At 40.2% G+C, this 18,354-nt stretch overlaps 1 protein-coding gene across 1 annotated transcript; it reads right to left on the minus strand.

Annotated features, from left to right (window-relative positions):
* Positions 1 to 791: 791 nt before the first annotated feature.
* RFXAP (regulatory factor X associated protein) lies at positions 792 to 9,431 on the minus strand. Its single transcript, XM_061434759.1, has 3 exons — positions 8,619 to 9,431; positions 4,592 to 4,699; positions 792 to 2,265 (listed from the first exon to the last, which is right to left on the minus strand). The coding sequence occupies exons 1-3, from the start codon at positions 9,114 to 9,116 to the stop codon at positions 2,155 to 2,157; spliced, it is 717 nt and encodes a 238-aa protein (XP_061290743.1). The 5' UTR covers positions 9,117 to 9,431; the 3' UTR covers positions 792 to 2,154.
* Between the last annotated feature and the right edge of the window lie 8,923 nt (positions 9,432 to 18,354).

The following is an 18,354-nucleotide window of genomic DNA, read 5'->3' on the forward strand; positions in this document are numbered from 1 at the left end:
TAACTTCCTCCACTTCTTCCACTAAATGAATTTGAGCTCAGGCTTGCAATTTATCATTCTTCCTCTATGTCTGTTGGAGCCCTGTGAAACTGTCACCTGATTGCAGATTGCCATTATTGGTTCCTGGTTTCCAGACCAAATCTTCAATGCTGCTCATCAACCCTCTTACATACAGTATTACTGAGGATAATACTAATATTATTGAGGATATTGGTTTGGCTGGATGTCACAGAACACCTGAATAACCATGGCAGATACAAGAAATACAAGATCTACTGCCTCTCACACAGCAGTCCAAAACAGGGGGTCCCAGGCTAGGATGGTGTCTCTGCTCCCTGAGGCCATCCAAGGATACACACACAAGGCCAGTTCTCCAGATTTAAAGGATAAATAAACTCAACCCCTCAGTGGGACGAACAGTGAAGCCACATTACAAAAGTTACACATACATGGAGGGGTAAAACAAAGTTGGGGGCAAACTGCAATAAACCTACCCCAAATAAGTAAAAACTTTATTGTTTTTTATATATTAAGTAGTTCCTTTCTTTTAATATATTTTAAGTTCCTTCAGCTTTTACTGACCTATTACTTTCTAATTTCCTCATCCTGTTTCACTTGAAGAAGGATAAGCTGCTTTTTAACTACAGATGTTAACTTATACTCTAGGGATTCAAAAAAAGCTCCCAGCTCCACAATTAAGAAAACAAGCGAACAGTGGATAACAAATGTAAATGAATTCCTCTGCATCTGGTGTAGAGCAACTGAAGAAGAGAATTAGTGAATCAGACAACTCAAAGGTCGATAATGACTTTAATGAGTAATTCTGGTAAAAGTGTTTCTGCACAGATATGCAGGTATAAAAACAGATATAAAAAGTCAACAAAAAGATTCCTTCTCTCCTTAAGGTTATCTTAGAACATTCATGACTAAATTTCAACTTGATATATATTTCATAGCTTAAAACTCAAGAGACTGTAACAACTTTCTGCACAGTTTTAACTTTCAGGCCTATGCACTTATTATTCTAACACTAGAAACACTTTCTTGACATTTGATTTGGCACTCTTATTGGTAAGCTTTGCCTTTTAAAAGTTTTACTAGGAGAAAATACAAGAAAAAAGTATCTATCCAGATTGCCCATCACTCTCTGAACATTATCTAGGAATAATACGATCTTCTGACAAAAATGCTGGAGTGTTATTTTGGGGATCTCTTTTTGAAAAAGAAATGAGTATAAAAAAGTAGTTTTGTTCTGACACTGGTAAGAGGACATACGTTTGTACTGTTCACAAATTCAGTACACAAAAGTTGTTTGCTTTAAAAGAGAACACTGATAGAAGCAGAGAGGCCGACTCTAGGAGGCGCACTCATTCCAGGGTACTTAGTTAATCCCTCCTGGGTTTTACCAGCACGTCTTTGAGAAGAGGTGCACATCCTACTCTCTCAGATATTTAATAATGATCCCTTTCTTTACACATAAAAAATATGCTTACCACCTTGACAGCTCCAGTCTTAACCGGAAAGAAAAGGTTATTATGAGAACCCAACTCCAGGTGCCCTAACTACATTTTATCAACACAAATAGCTCTCAGTGTTTCTTAAGAGGAGGGTTATTGGCACCGAGTGTAAGATAATTCTGAACTGTGGGGGACCATTTCAGACACTTAGCATTCCTGGCCCACTCACTAAAAAACAGCAAGTTTTCAAGGTCACCGTGACAAAACATACCCATCCATTTCCAACTGGATGGCTGGCTGGCCCTTGTACTGCCATGGATTGCCCCTTGATGAGAACCACTGAGTTAGATGATCCAAGATTAATATCTATTAACTTCATGACTTCCACAGAAAGCAACTGCTGTATTACCTTCAGTAACAATGACTGAAGAGAAACTTAGTTTTTTTAAAAAAAACCTTGTATTTAAATACTACCCTGGAAAGATAAGCTGATTTCCTCAAATCCATGGTGATCTGAAAGGACTAGACGCACAATGTGCAATGCTTATTTGTCTCCAAATGCACACATACATTCATAGGAAAATGACTGTTTACCATCTGCTGGCATGTCTTACTCCATTTATCTGTAGTATAAAAATATGTCCGTCTGTCTACTACAATAAGATAAAAAACGTGTAGATCTTCTTAATAAATTTCCTCACACCGATGTTCCTGGAAACTGCTGTTGTCTTTGTTCCAAAACTTGCTGATTTAATAGCTGCTGCTGTTTCTGTAAAAACTGCACCACTTCTGGACTTCTTAGTAATGACTTAAAAAGGAGAAAGAGAAAATATGTTTATTAATAGCAGTATTCTTATGAGATTGTATTCATGCTGTAAAATTACTCTGCTATATCCTTATACCCGATATAATATACTTACAAAAAAAATTCCTGAACTGAATTCATTTCTTCATTTGATGTACTGCAGTTAAACTTCAAACTAATAATAATAAAATCTGGTATCATGCATCAAATACTAAAATCTAAAACTCATGTGGGAAGCCTGATTTTATTGGTGACTTTGCACACAAAGGAAATGCTTTTATGATATGCCAGCATGTATACTCTTTATGAAACCTAAGGGCCAAGAAGAGCGCTGGCCCAAGATTACAGCAAGGGGAAAAAAAAAAAAAAGGAAATGAAAAGATACCCCATGTAAACATGGCAGTTAAAATTCCAGTTTAGAAACATATACATTTTTGACAAGTACTGGAGCTCAAGTTCCTCCCACTAGCTCACTAAGTCTTTTGGAAGAAATTAAAAATGATGTATGATTGTGTGTATAGGTATGTGTGTTTAAATATAGGTATACATGTATAATAAAACTAATATTAGCACGCTACTAAAAGTTCAGAAAAGAAATACAACTGCTCTAAAAGAACTAATAAGTTTTATACACTGACCATTTTTAAATATAGTTATACTCACATAACAAATATAAGACTGTTTTTATTAAAGTATTTATATAAATTGATAAGGAAGAAAAACCTTGAGCCTAATATACTGAACTCTTTGCGACCCCATGAATCACAACATGCCAGGAACTGAACCGAATATACTGAACAAGATAAACCAAATAAGATGGAAGTACCATCATTAAATACTGATTTTAAAATTTAACATTACGGCATAGTATATTTCCTATTTATTAAATGCTTTTGTTTAAAATTTATTCGTAAAGACTGCTGCTGCTGCTGCTAAGTCGCTTCAGTCCTGTCTGACTCTGTGCGACCCCACAGATGGCAGCCCACCAGGCTCCTCTGTCCCTGGGATTCTCCAGGCAATACTGGAGTGGGTTGCCATTTCCTTCTCCAATGCATGCATGCCCACTAAGTCACTTCAGTCGTGTCCAACTCTTGTAAAGACTGCCCAACCTTTATTAAGTAAATGTACAACAGTCTACTTAGCTGTTATGAGGCTACTGAACAATGAAGTTGTTTAAATTACTATTTTACTATTTGTGATAAATACATTTCTGGGAATGTCCTTACGCTTAACTTTATCTATACTTAGGATTCATTTCCTGCGTATGTCTTCACAGTAAAATGATTTCTGAGTGAAGGAATGACCATTTTAAGGACTCTTGATACAGACTGTCCAACTGCTTTCTTTTATTAATATTATAATAAATATTATATTAGTGTTGTACTAATGTAAGATGCCATCAGAATGAGAGTCCCTTTCATGGGAGTCCTCAACATCACTGTGTTTTATCATTTAAATAATTTTCACTTATTGAACTGTTTATTACGTTTTTACTGATATGAAATACATTTCCATATCATATAAGGGAAGCATTTCTGCTTTTTTCCGTTTATATTTTTTTTGCCATGTATTGAGGGCAAAATTCTTCATCAATCTGTATGAGAAAAATGTCAACCTTATCAAACATCATCTTTTATATATTTATTGCAACTCTTTTTCCTGTTATTTTCAAGTTTGCATTTTTATTTTTATGCTGCCATTTTTTTACTACAGTATTCATTTTTATGTAGCTAAAAGTCATGTATGGATATGAGAATTGGACTGTAAAGACGGCTGAGTGCTGAAGAATTGATGCTTTTGAACTGTGGTGTTGGAGAAGACTCTTGAGAGTCCCATGGACTCCAAGGAGATCCAACCAGTCCACCCTAAAGCAGATCAGTCCTGGGTGTTCACTGGAAAAGACTGATATTGAAGCTGAAACTCCAATACTTTGGCCACCTCATGCGAAGAGCTGAATCACGTGAAAAGACCCTGATGCTGGGAAAGACTGAGGGCAGGAGGAGAAGGGGACGACAAAGGATGAGATGGCTGGATGGCATCACCAACTCGATGGACACGGGTTTGGGTGGACTCTGGGAGTTGGTGATGGACAGGAAGGCCTGGCGTGCTGCAATTCATGGGGTTGCAAAGAGTTGGACACGACTGAGCAACTGAACTGAACTGAAATTATATTTTCTCCGTAATTTTGTCTTTATGAGATTCCAATGTATACTGGAAGAGGCACAGTTATAACTGTGATAACCAGCTTAAAAATCTCAAAAGTTGAACAGTTTCATTTATAACAAACAAATGTGTCAGGTTTGGAACTACTGTACAAACAGATATTTACCAGTCTTTTTTGATTTAACACTTGTTCTAAAAGGGTAGGTCTTGCAGGTCGATCTCCAAAGGATCCCGTTTTTTGTTTTACAATGGAGAGTATGTTGTCTGCACTTTCCTGCGATAAAAGACAAAATGCAAATAGGATTAAGAGTTGATATAATAATCCATGATTACAGGCATTTCAATGATGCTTTGCTTCTCTTCCTTATTGCCCAGTTCCTGGGAGCCTTTGGGAAAGTCCCTCTTTAAGTCACTAGGCAAAGTATTGACATTACATAACACGCCTCACTCCCTCAGATCCAGAATTTCCAATCTGGGATCTTCAGTCTCCAGAAGTTCTCAAAAATCAACAGAGGGGCAGGGGTAGAGGAAGGGGACCTATTTTAATAGCTGTGAGCAATTTTCAACATTACAAAACAATGCCAAGTGGAAACGGAACACTGTCTTCAGATAAAGCTATCCAGGTCAAATTGTCTGCCTGCCTTTGGATGGAGTATGTGAACGCAAAGGCCATTTATATAGTGCTAATGAAACACTCTTCACTGCTTTTTTTGCCCAACAAACAACAAACACCACCAACCAAAAAATGGGGTGGGCAGTAAAATATTACTTAAAGAAAAGCAATTGATACACAAAGATTTCAAAATTTGGAAGTCACCAGGAGAAAAATGACAAACTGGCTTTGAAAAGACTGGGAAGCACTGGTGTAAGTAATCTCTTGCTACTGGTATAGACAAAACAGGTAGTCCTGAAATCACACCATACCCTGAGGCATCCTTACTCAAAATCAGCAGCACTTACTACCAATTATGTTCCCCCAGTTACCTGGTAGGATCTTAAATACTTACAATTTTCCTGGCCAACAAAATGTTAAGTTTACTGAAACATTCTGACTCTTATAAAATGCTGACTATATACAAAAATTCTGACAAATATAAAGTCACATAAGCCATGCCTTGTATAAATTTACTCTTATTCTGCTCTTCATCTAAAGATTATTTAGATGTTAAGCTGTTTTTTTCTCTTGATCTTTTTTTTAAAACGTTTCCAATTTTATTTATTTTTGGCCATGCCATGTGGGATCTTAGTTCCCCAGCCAGGGATCAAATCCATGCTCCCTGCATTGGAAGTGCAGAGTCTTAACGACTGCACCACCAGGGAAATCCTTTGACTTTCTTTCTACTGGTTTCTGAGTTATCTATTAGACTATTCGCCTTATCTCTTTCACTATGAGAAGTTTATCAATTTAATGTTAAAAAAAATTCAATCCCTAAACATTTTAAGCCTCACAAATACACACACACACACACACCTGTAAAAAGGAGACTCTAATACTCAGAGAAAACAAAAATAATTTCTTTCTCTCTCCCCACAAGATTAACTACTTATGGGACTGATTGATTCTTATCTGCACTAGAAATGGGATGTTGAAATTGACGTGGAGTTCCCGTATTCTCACCACCTCACACACATCACTGTGCATTAATACATTCAGAATGTTAGTAAGACAAAATCATAGAAGCTTGTAGTGAAAATAACCTTCAGTCATCCAGTCCTAACTTCTGCAAGTGCTGGAATTATAGAAATCTTCAACACTTTTTGTTCTAAGGAGTTACCAATTTTTGAGGCTACCCATCCTGAATATTCATTGGAAGGACTGATGCTAAAGCTGAAACTCCAATACTCTGGCCACCTAATGCGAAGAACTGACTCATTGGAAAAGACCCTGATGCTGGGAAAGACTGAAGGCGGGAGGAGAAGGGGACGACACAGGATGAGATGGTTGGATGGCATCACCGACTCAAAGGACAACGAGTCTGAGTAAACTCCAGAATTTGGTGATGGACAGGGAGGCCTGGTGTGCTGCAGTCCATGGGGTCGCAGAGTCTGACACGACTGAGCGACTGAACTGAACTGATTTGGTTTTGAGTAACTAACGTTTAGGTGGCATTTCCTTAGGTTGGGCTGAAACACATAACCCTTGTGACTCACCTGAGTCCTGGTTACTTCAGAACTATGCAAAATAACTCTACTGCTTCTTCCAAATGACAGTGTTCTTAGACATTTTATGATAATAATCAATCCCACAGGTCACTGCTTTCATCCCTGGTTCCTTTCTGTGTCACTCACACAGCACCATTTTTAGATACATGGACTAAACATTATATACATCTGTTCCTCATTTAACCTTGATTTGTGTCAGAAATACTGATTTCTTTTTTTTTTTTTTTTTAAGGAATACTGATTTTTAAATACCTTAATTTCTAATCTTGCTGCTCATACTATGGCAGCACACCCCGTCACCACCTACCAGTCCTTCTATAGCTATCTCCTAAAAATCTCTAAATCTAGGGGCCCTTGACTTTAACCCACACCATTACAATAGGAGCCCTTGTTACTGCCTAACTAGGAACTTTCTTTTGAAGCCTCCAAATTCAAATCCCAATGCCTGGCATTCAGTATCATACAAAAACTGGCTTCAAACTCTTTCCAAATTTATCTTTTGTGAATTTACCACACAGATACTCCACTTTAGTCTTCCGAAAAGTAGCTCCTGTATTCCCACTTCTCCTTCCTTTACTAAGACGTGCTTCTCTTTCTTTTTACCACCAAAATTCTAGGGAAGCAGGATAGCATGGGGATAAGACTGAAGGTTCTAGAACCAGACTGCTTGGGTTTGAGTACTTGCTGGCTGCATGATCTGGGCCAAATTACTTAACCTCTCTTTGCCTCAGCTTCCACTTATGGAAAGTAAAGTATCTATCTCATTGCTTAAAGGGGTGAGACTCCATTTATAGCTGAGCACTGTGCCTGGCATATAAGAAACTGAGCTGATAAACACAAACTATTAGCCGTCCTTTCTAGCTTATACTGAGTTGCATTTTCTCTGCAAAGCCTTTCTAGAATATCTCAGCCTACAGTGATCTATCCTCTCCACTACTAAAGAAAGCAGCACTTACAGTTGGCCCTTATTGTATCCTGACTGTTCCCGTTAGTTCTTTTCTTTCCACTCAGTTCAACAAAGACTTAGAGCTTCTGATTCTTCAAACTGATAGTGTCCTTTAAGTAAATGGCTATATTTGTTGAGTATAACAATTCTCTTTCCTAAGAAATCATGCAAGTTATTTCAGAATAGGAAAAAAATTAAGTTTCTTTTTGTAGGGGTTGGATGGAGAGATTCTAATTCAGGTATCTACTTGCCTTTTATGTATTTTCCTCAAACTGTAGGTGTAAATGCTTGACAATTAAAAAAAGAAAGAAAGAAAAAGAAAGTGGTTACAGGTAAAACATTTCCTTCCTGAAAAGAAGTGTATCTTCTTCTCAGTCTGTAAAGAATTCTGAAGTGAATGAGTACCTTTGGAACAAACAGAGGGTCAAACGACTACCCTTACTTTCATTCTTGAATAAGAGAGATGCTTATTTACTGAGAACTGGAGTATTAAAAATAAAGTTAACTGAGAGAAAGACACTGAGAACAGAACTAAGCACTATTAATAAGAACAGAGTACTGAGATAAGATTAAGAATATAACACAAAGAATACTAACCAAAGTACTCTTTTTTCCACTTTAGCTAGTGGAAAGGTGCTGAGAACAGGGTACTAAGATTAGGTATACTCAAGAAAAGGATACTGAGAATAGGGTAGTGAAAAAAGGAAGAGATTACCTTCTCTAAAGGACCGATTTCAGTTGGGTTCCTAATGCTCTTTGCCTACTCCTCCAGTGATGAATCAGCTCAATTTACTACCTGCCCTTCCAGCCCATATCCCAGATCTTTGAAATTACAGCTTTGCTACCATGTCACACCATTTTCATCGAGATTTACTCATCTCTACAAGGGTGTACCAAAACTCTTCAGGCTTGCCTACGTCTGCATAAACTTTTTGAGGGCAAGCACTCGCTAACTTTCAGCCACAAGTCCAGCCACGGAAACCCGGCCCCTTTGGGAGCCGGTGGGCAGGCGCTGAAGCTGCGGTCTGCGGCAGGAGTTGGGTCTCTTTTTTCACCTCCCACTCCCCCAGACCCCAGGCCATACCTCCAGTTTGACGTTTCCTGAGCTGCCAGCCGCGGCGGCCCCACCGCAGTTCAGGGCCTGGTCGCTTTTCTTCTTCTTGTACTTGTCCTTGTACATCTTGTTGCGGTGTTTCTTGCACATCCACGGTTTGCGCTGCTTGGCCACCTGGCTCGTGGTCTCGCTGCAGCCCTCGTACGTGCATGTCTTGTTCAGGCCGCCGCCGCCGCTGCCGCCACCACCGCTGCCCCGTCTCCGGGCTCCCCCGCCGCCGCCCTCGCCCCCCGAGTGGGTCTCCTCGTCCTCCAGATCCTCCAAACTGGCTGTGCTCTCGCCTCCTCCCGGGGGGTCCGAGGTGTCCAGCAGGTCGGCCTCGTCCTCCCCCGCCTCCTCCTCGCCATCCCCCGCCACTTCGCACAGGTACCGAACGGGCTTGCCGGGCCCGCCGCTGCCCCCCAGGGCCGGAGCCGGCCGCAGGACGCCCTCGGCCGCGACTTCGTCCTGCCCTCCACAGGGGTGCATCACCAGAAGCGCGAACTGCGAGGCCGAGGCGCCCGGGACGGGGGCTGGAGTCAGGGCCTGGCCCGGTGCAGGGGCGGGGGCTCCGGGGCGGAGCGCGCCGCTGGCGGCGCCCGGCCCCGCGCCTTCGGTGACACCCTGAACCTCCGTGCTGCTGAGACTTAGGTGTTGGGGATCCACGAGCCCGGCCTTTCAGCACCTGACGGGCCCAACTGCACCTAGCAAACCAGCTTCCCTGGACCGCGAGAAACAACCGAGAGGGCTCCGCGATAGCGCCCCACTGCGCCTGCGCGTCTGCCGCCGGCGCGTGAGCGTCTCTACGCTCCGTGGCTTCAGAAAACCCTGCGTCTCTGAGGGGTGGGGCTGAGCAGTCGCCCGAGGGGCTGACTGCGCATGTGCGATTCGCGGTGGCGGGAGATTGCTGCGTGGCGCTCTGTCCCGCGTCTGGTGCTGCCTGCCCTTGAGGTTTTGAGGAGCTGGGCCTGGCCGCGCTTTTTGACTGGAACCAACTCTGCCTAAATGTTTCGAAGCACTTTTTTTTTTTTTTTTTACTGAAACTCCACAGTGTAAATTCACATTGTTCATGAGCCTTCTTATGCGGCATCAGGACTGCATTATAATATTTCACCCCACTCTGACAGGAATGGGAGCTGAGAGGCTGAGCAGTGGCCGTGTCACGACCAGGCCCCACTAGATAGCAGTCAGTGAAGGCAGAGGCGGCCGATGTGAAAATGGTACCACGGAGGAGAAGGAGTGAACCAGACCCAGGCCGGGATGTATTTCTGTGGAGAACTAAGTGGTTTACTCTTGAAACCTTTTTCTTTCTTGGAAATTGGTTAAAATACGTGGTCTTTGGGTTTCCCAGGCGGCTCAGTGGTAAAGAATCCGCCTGCCAATGGAAGAGACAAAGGAGACTTGGGTTGGGAAGATCCTCTGGAGGAGGAAATGGCAACCCACTCCAATATTTTTGCCTGGAAGATCCAGGAAACAGAGGAGCCTGATGGGCTAGTCCAGGGGGTCGCAAAGAGTCGTTGGTGACTGAGGACGCACAGCACGTGGCCTTTGCTAAGACCTCTAAGGTAAGTCTTCAGTACAGTTTTCAAGAACTATAGTGAGGGGAATGTGTGAATAGGATTATCAAATGGCAAACGTTAGAAAGACAATGATCTATCATTCCTACCAGTTGTTATGCAATTGCTGGTCACTGAATCTGGACTCAGTCAAATCGGATCCTTCCTTGCCTTTAGCAAAACTGTCAGGTAGATGTGCTCTCTCCTTTTTTTCTTCCTCCTTCTCTAGTCAGAGTTCCCATTCCACCCATTGGAAAGGAAAGCAGTGGTTACCCAACAAATGATAAATCTGTTCACAGGAAAGTGTTTGGATGTTGCTATGTGGGTAGGTCTTAATTACATTAAAAAAATTTTTTTAAAAACATTTTATTTCTAAAAAAATTATTAACTATCATCTGAGCCTTCAGCAAGTTAGTCTTTTCATGTGACTAGAGGTAGTTGATGGAAGCCGGCTGTGGTGGAGGGTCTTGCCCCAGTGTTGATGGCTACTGGTTGATGCCTGTAGTAGTTGCTAAAACCAGCTACATTTTAAGGAGAGGAAGAAGGTTTGAAATAGACCGACCTGGGTGGCACTGTCCTGTGTGACCAGGGCTAGTTAGTGACAATCTCTGTGAGCTTCAGTTTTCTTGCTGGAAAAATGGGCAGTTGGTTGTGTGTTAGAACCAGTGGATGGAAGCTCATTGTTATACTTTATACTATTAATTGTTACATTAAATTACATAAATATATTTAATATATTAAATTACATAAATTTACAATTAATTTATGTTAAAAACAAAGATCACAAAACTCAAAACTCATCTCTTCATAATTGTTTTACTCTTAGCTACGCTGATAAGATAAATTATGTTGGTTGTATCTGTATGTGGAAATACTGTTTACTGGTCTGATACTGCCTATCTCTTCTCAGCTCTGCATTAAGAGATGTGGTGGTAGCTTGAAACCAGCCATTGTGGAAGTATTAACACCATGGAAATTGTCAAATGCTACAAAGCAGGGCTTAAATTTATTGTTGGTTGTCTCTAGATTTAAGAAAGTGATAGCAAAATGTTAATGAAGATTGAAGTTAAAATGTTTCATGTCTGTGGCTGTCATATAGTCAATACCACCCATCCATAATTGAGAAAATATTCTTTCATTCTTTGACAACTGTCATGATTGATTTCAGCAAAGAAGCTTCTTACCTCAGTGAAGAACAAGTGAAGTTCTGGCATACATCTTCATTGTTTCACTTTTCTCCTGAAAGTAAATAAAAATATCAGTCAACATTCTTGTCAGAACTACACTGTTGGTCAATAATGTGCACAGCTTCTTTGCTGTATTAGCCAGATATCAAGCATTTATTTATTGTTTGAATTTGTGACGCTATTGTTGGTGAAATAATTTTAAAAACTGATAGTGGGTTTTGCAAGAAATGGCAAGTCACACCGAAGTATAAGTGTTTGGAGTTTACAATTAAGAGTCATGTATTGTATTATTGATTGTAAATTGTGTGCTAAGCATTCTTTATATCAGTTAACTGGTTTAAAAAAATACTAGCACATCACTGAGGGAAGTACTATTTAAATCCTAGTACAAATTCCTTTTATATAGTATTCAATAAATGACATCAGATTGGTTTTTTTTTAAAGTTTTATTGAGACATAATTTACACACCATTAAAGAACCTATTATGATACCACCCTTATGGCAGAAAGTAAAGAGGAACTAAAAAGCCTATTGATGAAAGTGAAAGTGGAGAGTGAAAAAGCTGGCTTAAACCTCAACATTCAGAAAACGAAGATCATGGCATCTGGTCCCATCACTTCATGGGAAATAGATGGGGAAACAGTGCAAACAGTGTCAGACTTTATTTTTGGGGGGCTCCAAACTCACTGCAGATGGTGACTGCAGCCATGAAATTAAAAGACGCTTACTCCTTGGAAGGAAAGTTATGACCAACCTAGACAGCATATTCAAAAGCAGAGACATTATTTTGCTAACAAAGGTCCGTCTAGTCAAGGCTATGGTTTTTCCAGTGGTCATGTATGGATGAGAGAGTTGGACTATAAAGAAAGCTGAGTGCTGAAGAATTGATGCTTTTGAACTGTGGTGAACAAAGACTCTTGGGAGTCCCTTGGACTGCAAGGAAATCCAACCAGTCCATCCTACAGGACATCAGTCCCAGGTGTTCATTGGAGGGACTGACGTTGAAGCTGAAACTCCAATACTTTGGCTACCTGATGTGGAGAGCTGACTCATTTGAAAAGACCCTGATGCTGGGAAAGATTGAGAGTGAGAGAAGGGGACGACAGAGGATGAGATGGTTGGATGGCGTCACTGACACAATGGACATGGGTTTGGGTGGACTCTGGGAGTTGGTGATGGACAGGGAGGCCAGGCATGCTGCTGTTCATGGGGTCGCAAAGAGTCGGACACAACTGAGCGACTGAATCATATAATACATGGTCTTTTGTACCTGGCTTCTTTCACTTAGCATAAATGTTTTTAAAATTCATCTACTTTGTTAATTGTATCAGTAGTTTGTTTCTTTTTATTGCAGAGTGTTATTTCATTGCCTTGTTTGTCTGTTCACCATTGGAGGACATTTGGATTCTTTTCAGCAATGTTCCAGAATAGCAACAAGTTTTTTATCTAAGATTTAGCCTAGAATGGGCTCTCAAACTATTTCCTGAATGAATATATTAAGAAGTGAATGAGTCAAGGTGAAAGAAGAAACCTGGATGGACACAAGACTTTTGGGCTCTAGGCCTGGCTCTGTCCCTAAGTGTTAGTTCGACTGACCTGGTGGGGACCTGGACTCTCTGGGCTCTGGGTCTCTGGGCTTTTGTTTCTCAGCTATAAAATGATCAAGTTGGTCTAAATGATCTGTAAGCTCTGTCCTGAGTTTAGATTATAATATACTGTAACAGTCAGTGTTTAGGCCCACTCCTTGGGATCCTGATTCTATTGGTCTGGTGTGGGACTGGGCATGTATACTTTTAGAAAGCTCTCTAAGTAATTCTAATCAGTAGTCAAGAGTGAGAGCCACTGATTTATCTGCTAAAGCTAAAATGTAATCTAGTAATTTATGTATGCAAACATAATCCTTGCTATGAGATTCATTAACATAGTATATTTGTCACCAACCAATAAGATTTTGCATATATAGTACTTTAAAATGGTAGAAACTCAGATTATAGTCAAAGTAAAATTTTAACAATATTTCTATCCATTTATCTTCTTTGAAAAACTTACTACTAAAGACAAGGCATTGTATAAATTCTGAGGGGCTTTTTCATTTCCTCTGTTGATTGCTTTACTATTTCTCCATAACCGTGTACATTCTTTCTTCTGTGTTTTTGAAAAAATGCTTATCTGTGATCAAGAGAGTTCCTTTAAATGGGAAACTGAGATGAAGATGTGAAGGTTTTCTTACATGGTATTTGGTATCTATGGGCTTTTTGGCTGCCTGTTAAAGGGGATTCACGCTCTGAGAGGGAATATACTGCCTGTTAGGAGGATCTGCTGAAACATAGAAGAAGGTAGTGAACATGAGGATTCCAAGAGGGAAGCTGAGCCTATGAAGCTGGATTGGAGAAATAGCTTGAACAAGTTAAACTGGGAACAGGGACCTTCTGCCTAAAAATAATTGATTGCATATGGAGGTAGACATGAACCAAAGGAAAGTTTGAAATACAGTATTCAGAAGACTCCCAGGAGACTTGAGTGTGAGAGGATAATATTGTATAAAGTGATTGAAGAGCAATTACAAAAATATGTCAGGGACCTGGGTACAAACAGCTCCAATGAAGGTTAGAGAGAGTGCAACATGTCTTCATTGTTAGCAAGTATTTAAATGAAGTTTCCTACTTTATATAAGTGATTTGAGGATCATGGCAATGATCCATAGAAGTATGCCCTACAGTCTTTGGTGTTTGTCCTCGAAGTGTGTTTTGGCACCCCTCAGTCTCACTGCTGTGACAGGTGAGCCCACGAACCACCTATTTCGCATGGGAATGACTCATCGCATGGCGAATCTAGGTCATCCCAGGAGCCTTGACAGACTGTGAGAGGCTCTTTGATGTCCAGCAACTCCTTACCTGTGCCCTCAGCCCATCTTACTGGCTGACTTTGTCCTTTAAAGTGCTCAGAATGCAGTACACAGAGAACAGTAGTCCATTTCTTCTAGAATAGAATCACCAGTGCTTTATGGACACTTTGCAGATCAGTGTGCTTAAATCAGAGAAGGCAATGGCAACCCATTCCAGTACTCTTGCCTGGAAAATCCCATGGACGGAGGGGCCTGGTGGGCTGCAGTCCATGGGGTTGCTAGGAGTTGGACATGACTGAGCGACTTCACTTTCACTTTTCACTTTCATGCACTGGAGAAGGAAATGGCAACCCACTCCAGTGTTCTTGCCTGGAGAATCCCAGGGACGGGGGAGCCTGGTGGGCTGCCGTCTATGGGGTCGCACAGAGTCGGACACGACTGAAGCGACTTAGCAGCAGTAGCAGTAGCAGTGCTTAAATCATTTCTAAAGCTGTAGTGTACAACTTATGAATATACTTTTTCTTAAATTATGGAACACTAGTTCTATGCCTAGCCAAAAAGGTTTTATCTGCATAAGGTTATTTTAGGTTTGCTAGTCTGAGCTTGATTGACATTTATGGTCAGTGAAAATCTACTTATTCTATAGGTATCCCCTTCTGTGTGGCTAACTTCAGCTTCTGTCTCAGGAGGGCCATCTAGACCTGTTGTAATGTAACCCCAGGGAACACGACTTCTTAAAAAAAAAAAACAGGTTGAATCAATTCAGGAGTCATGCAAATAAAGTTAAAAAATACAAGGAGAATTGTTGATAGAAGTGCCTTTTTCAAATAAGGTAAAAAACAGAGCTAGATTTCACACCATCTGTATTATGTATATTCACCACTGCTTTTAATGAACCGCTGTGTAACATTTTAAGATTAGAAGACAAAAACTATACTAAATTCAAGGCTGTATCCTCTGGGAGAGCAATAAAAATACTTTTGAGTTGAGAAGACAACTTTAAGTGCTAGTAAAATTCAGCAGAAAAATTAAGTCAAAGTGCCAGCTTATTAACCAAGTATTAATAACAGAAGTATTTAATTATTTCCAAAAGGAAACAAAAAAAGGAAAAGTAATTGTCAGGTAACTTCTAGCTGGGCAGTAACTCCAAGGTGATGTTTAACACTACATACATTCATACTAAATGCATTCGTAACACTCAGTACATCTGTATTTACTCAATATGGTAAGGGACTATCTTGGATTTTTCTTTTCTTTAACAAAGTGACTAAATATTAAAAACTAACTGAATATACAAACTAATATACATAAAATAGATAAGCAACAAGGATTTACTGTATAGCACAGGGAGCTATAATATCTTGTAATAATCTTAAAAGGAAAATAATCTGAAAAAATATATATATATATAACTGGATCATTTTGCTATATACCTGAAACTAACACAATACTGTGATTTAAAAAATTGAACAGTATTTAAAATCTTTTCCCCTTCCAGCCTTAGTAATACATATAGGACAAATAAAGAGTATACTAATGGTATGTCAGTATAGCAAAGGACCAAGTTGGAAAGGCAGCAAGCCTTCTGGAACAGTGATGAGCTGGGCATGGGTTGCAACAGTATTTCTGTCATTCCCCTGTTGTCCACTGCCTTCTGAGGGTCAGATGTTAGGTTCTGGGAGAGGAATCCAACTGAGGCCCTTGGGCTATGGAGCTTTAAACTGCAAGCATAGGGTAGCATCAGCCCCTCCCCTGGCATGGTAAGGAACTAAGATCCAAAAGCAGAACCTTGACTGCAGCCCTAATCTGCCAGCTCAGCTAGGGAAGCACTAGCTATTTCCCAGGTGAGATCAGGTGCCAGGGTCCAAGCCTTGATACTGACCAGGGTTTATTCCTTATATAGTTGGCTGACATATGTTCTATGAAGCTCTGCCTGCAAGGGATCCACCTTGGACAAGTTATCCCTTACCTCTAAGGTATCATTTGCTTGTTTAATTGAGCTTAATGTGAGTTGCCAATATAGGAAGAAATATCAGTATTTCCCTTCTTTTGAATTTACACTATACTGCTGATTTGGAGCCTGGTAGGCCACAGTCCATGGGGTTACAAAGAGTAGGACACGATTTAGCAAACAAACAATAACAAAGCTGAGTTGGTGTCTTGAATAAAAATTGTTCTGATGGTTAAATAAAATAGTAACTTTTGTTTTGGATATAAAATGCATTTGTATATCTGATATTCTGAAAATACCTAGCATTTCAAAGGAAAGTATAAAATCAAAATTGGCTGAACATTTGATAAAGGCCTATGATTTGTCAAGGATGGGAACTATGAATTTTAAGATTTATTCAATCAATCCATCATTCTTTAAAAAAAAAAAAACTGTATTGAGATAGTTCATGTATGGATGTGAGAGTTGGACTATAAAGAAAGCTGAGCGCTGAAGAATTGATGCTTTTGAACTGTGGTGTTGGAGAAAACTCTTTAGAGTCCCTTGGACTGCAAGGAGATCCAACCAGTCCATCCTAAAGGAGATCAGTCCCGGGTGTTCATTGGAGGGACTGATGTTGAAGCCGAAACTCCAATACTTTGGCCACCTCATGCGAAGAGCTGACTCATTTGAAAAGACCCTGATGCTGGAAAAGATTGAATGCAGGAAGAGAAGGGGATGACAGAGGAAGAGATGGCTGGATGGCATCACCGACTCCATGGACATGGGTTTGGGTGGACTCCGGGAATTGGTGATTGACAGGGAGGCCTGACGTGCTGTGGTTCATGGGGTCGCAAAGAGTCGGACACGACTGAGTGACTGAACTGAACTAAACTGAGATAGTTCCATATTATAAAGTTCACCTACTTAAAGTATACAATTCAGAGTTTTAAAATATATCTATGGAGTTGTGCAACCATCACAATTATATAATTTTAGAGCATATTCAACTCAAAAAAAAACGCTTACACTTATTAACAATCATCCCCCATTCTCTGTTTTCCCTCCCCCAGCCCTTGGTAACCACTAGTTTCTATGTCTATTCATTTGTGTATTTTTGACAGTTCATTAAATAGTATCATAAAATATGTATTATTTTCTGAGTTTTTCCTCTCCAATCCATTTCATTTAGCATATCATTCTTTTTTTTCAATAAACATTTGTTGAGCTTCTATTATTACATAGTGCTATATATAGGCCCTGGAAATAGCAAAATAAATAAAACACTCTTCTTTCAAGTAGCTTAGAGTAGTGGTCCTTGACACTGTTATTAAGTCAGGATTCTCCAGAGAAACAGAACTAATAGGATACATATATATAGTGAGAACAAAAAAGAATAAAGAGTGTCACTCGTTATCCATTTCTAGAAGAGTAAGTCACAATCCATTGTCGCTACCCACCAACACTGCACCCTAAGGGGAATTCAGGATGCTAAAAAGGATGAGGCATTCTGTGCTTGGAATAATTATATATATGTATCTCAGGAAGAATTTCAGTGACCTCATTCTTTCCCCTCCTCATACACAGAAAAGCACTGAAATTATTAACTTGAGATATTTGTTCTTTGTGATCAGCAATAATTTTTACCAAGTTGTGTGTTTGACTATATGTATTTCCCAGCTAAACAATTCAGATATATGCTGGCTCCTCCCCTACCTCTGGGGAGTAGTTCCTCAGAACTGTCTCCCAGGTTAGAGTCTTCACTAAGCCCCTGAGTAAAACTTGAAGGCACAATTCTCCTGGTGTGCATTCTTCTTTAAGTCAACTATATATATATATATATAAAGAGATTTATTATAGAAATTGGCTCACCCAGTTGTGGAGGCTGAGAAGTCCCATGATAATCTACAAAGTCGAGAAATCAGGTGGTGTATTCAGTCCAAACCCAGAGGCCTGAGAACCAAGAGCGCTGACCTAGAGCAGAAGAAGATGGATGTCCCAGCTTGAGCAGAGGGCAAATTCGCCCTCCCTCAGCCTTTCTATGCTATTCAGTCCCTCAATAGATGTTGTGATGCCCACCCACATCAGTGAAAGCAGTCTTCTTTACTCAGTTGATTTAAATGCTGATTTCGTCTAGAAACGTTCTCACAGACACATCCAGAAACAATGTTTTTCCAGCTATCTGGGCATCTCTTAGCCTAGTTCAGT

This window comes from Bos javanicus, chromosome 12 (assembly GCF_032452875.1).
Source record: "Bos javanicus breed banteng chromosome 12, ARS-OSU_banteng_1.0, whole genome shotgun sequence".
Taxonomy (NCBI): domain Eukaryota; kingdom Metazoa; phylum Chordata; class Mammalia; order Artiodactyla; family Bovidae; genus Bos; species Bos javanicus.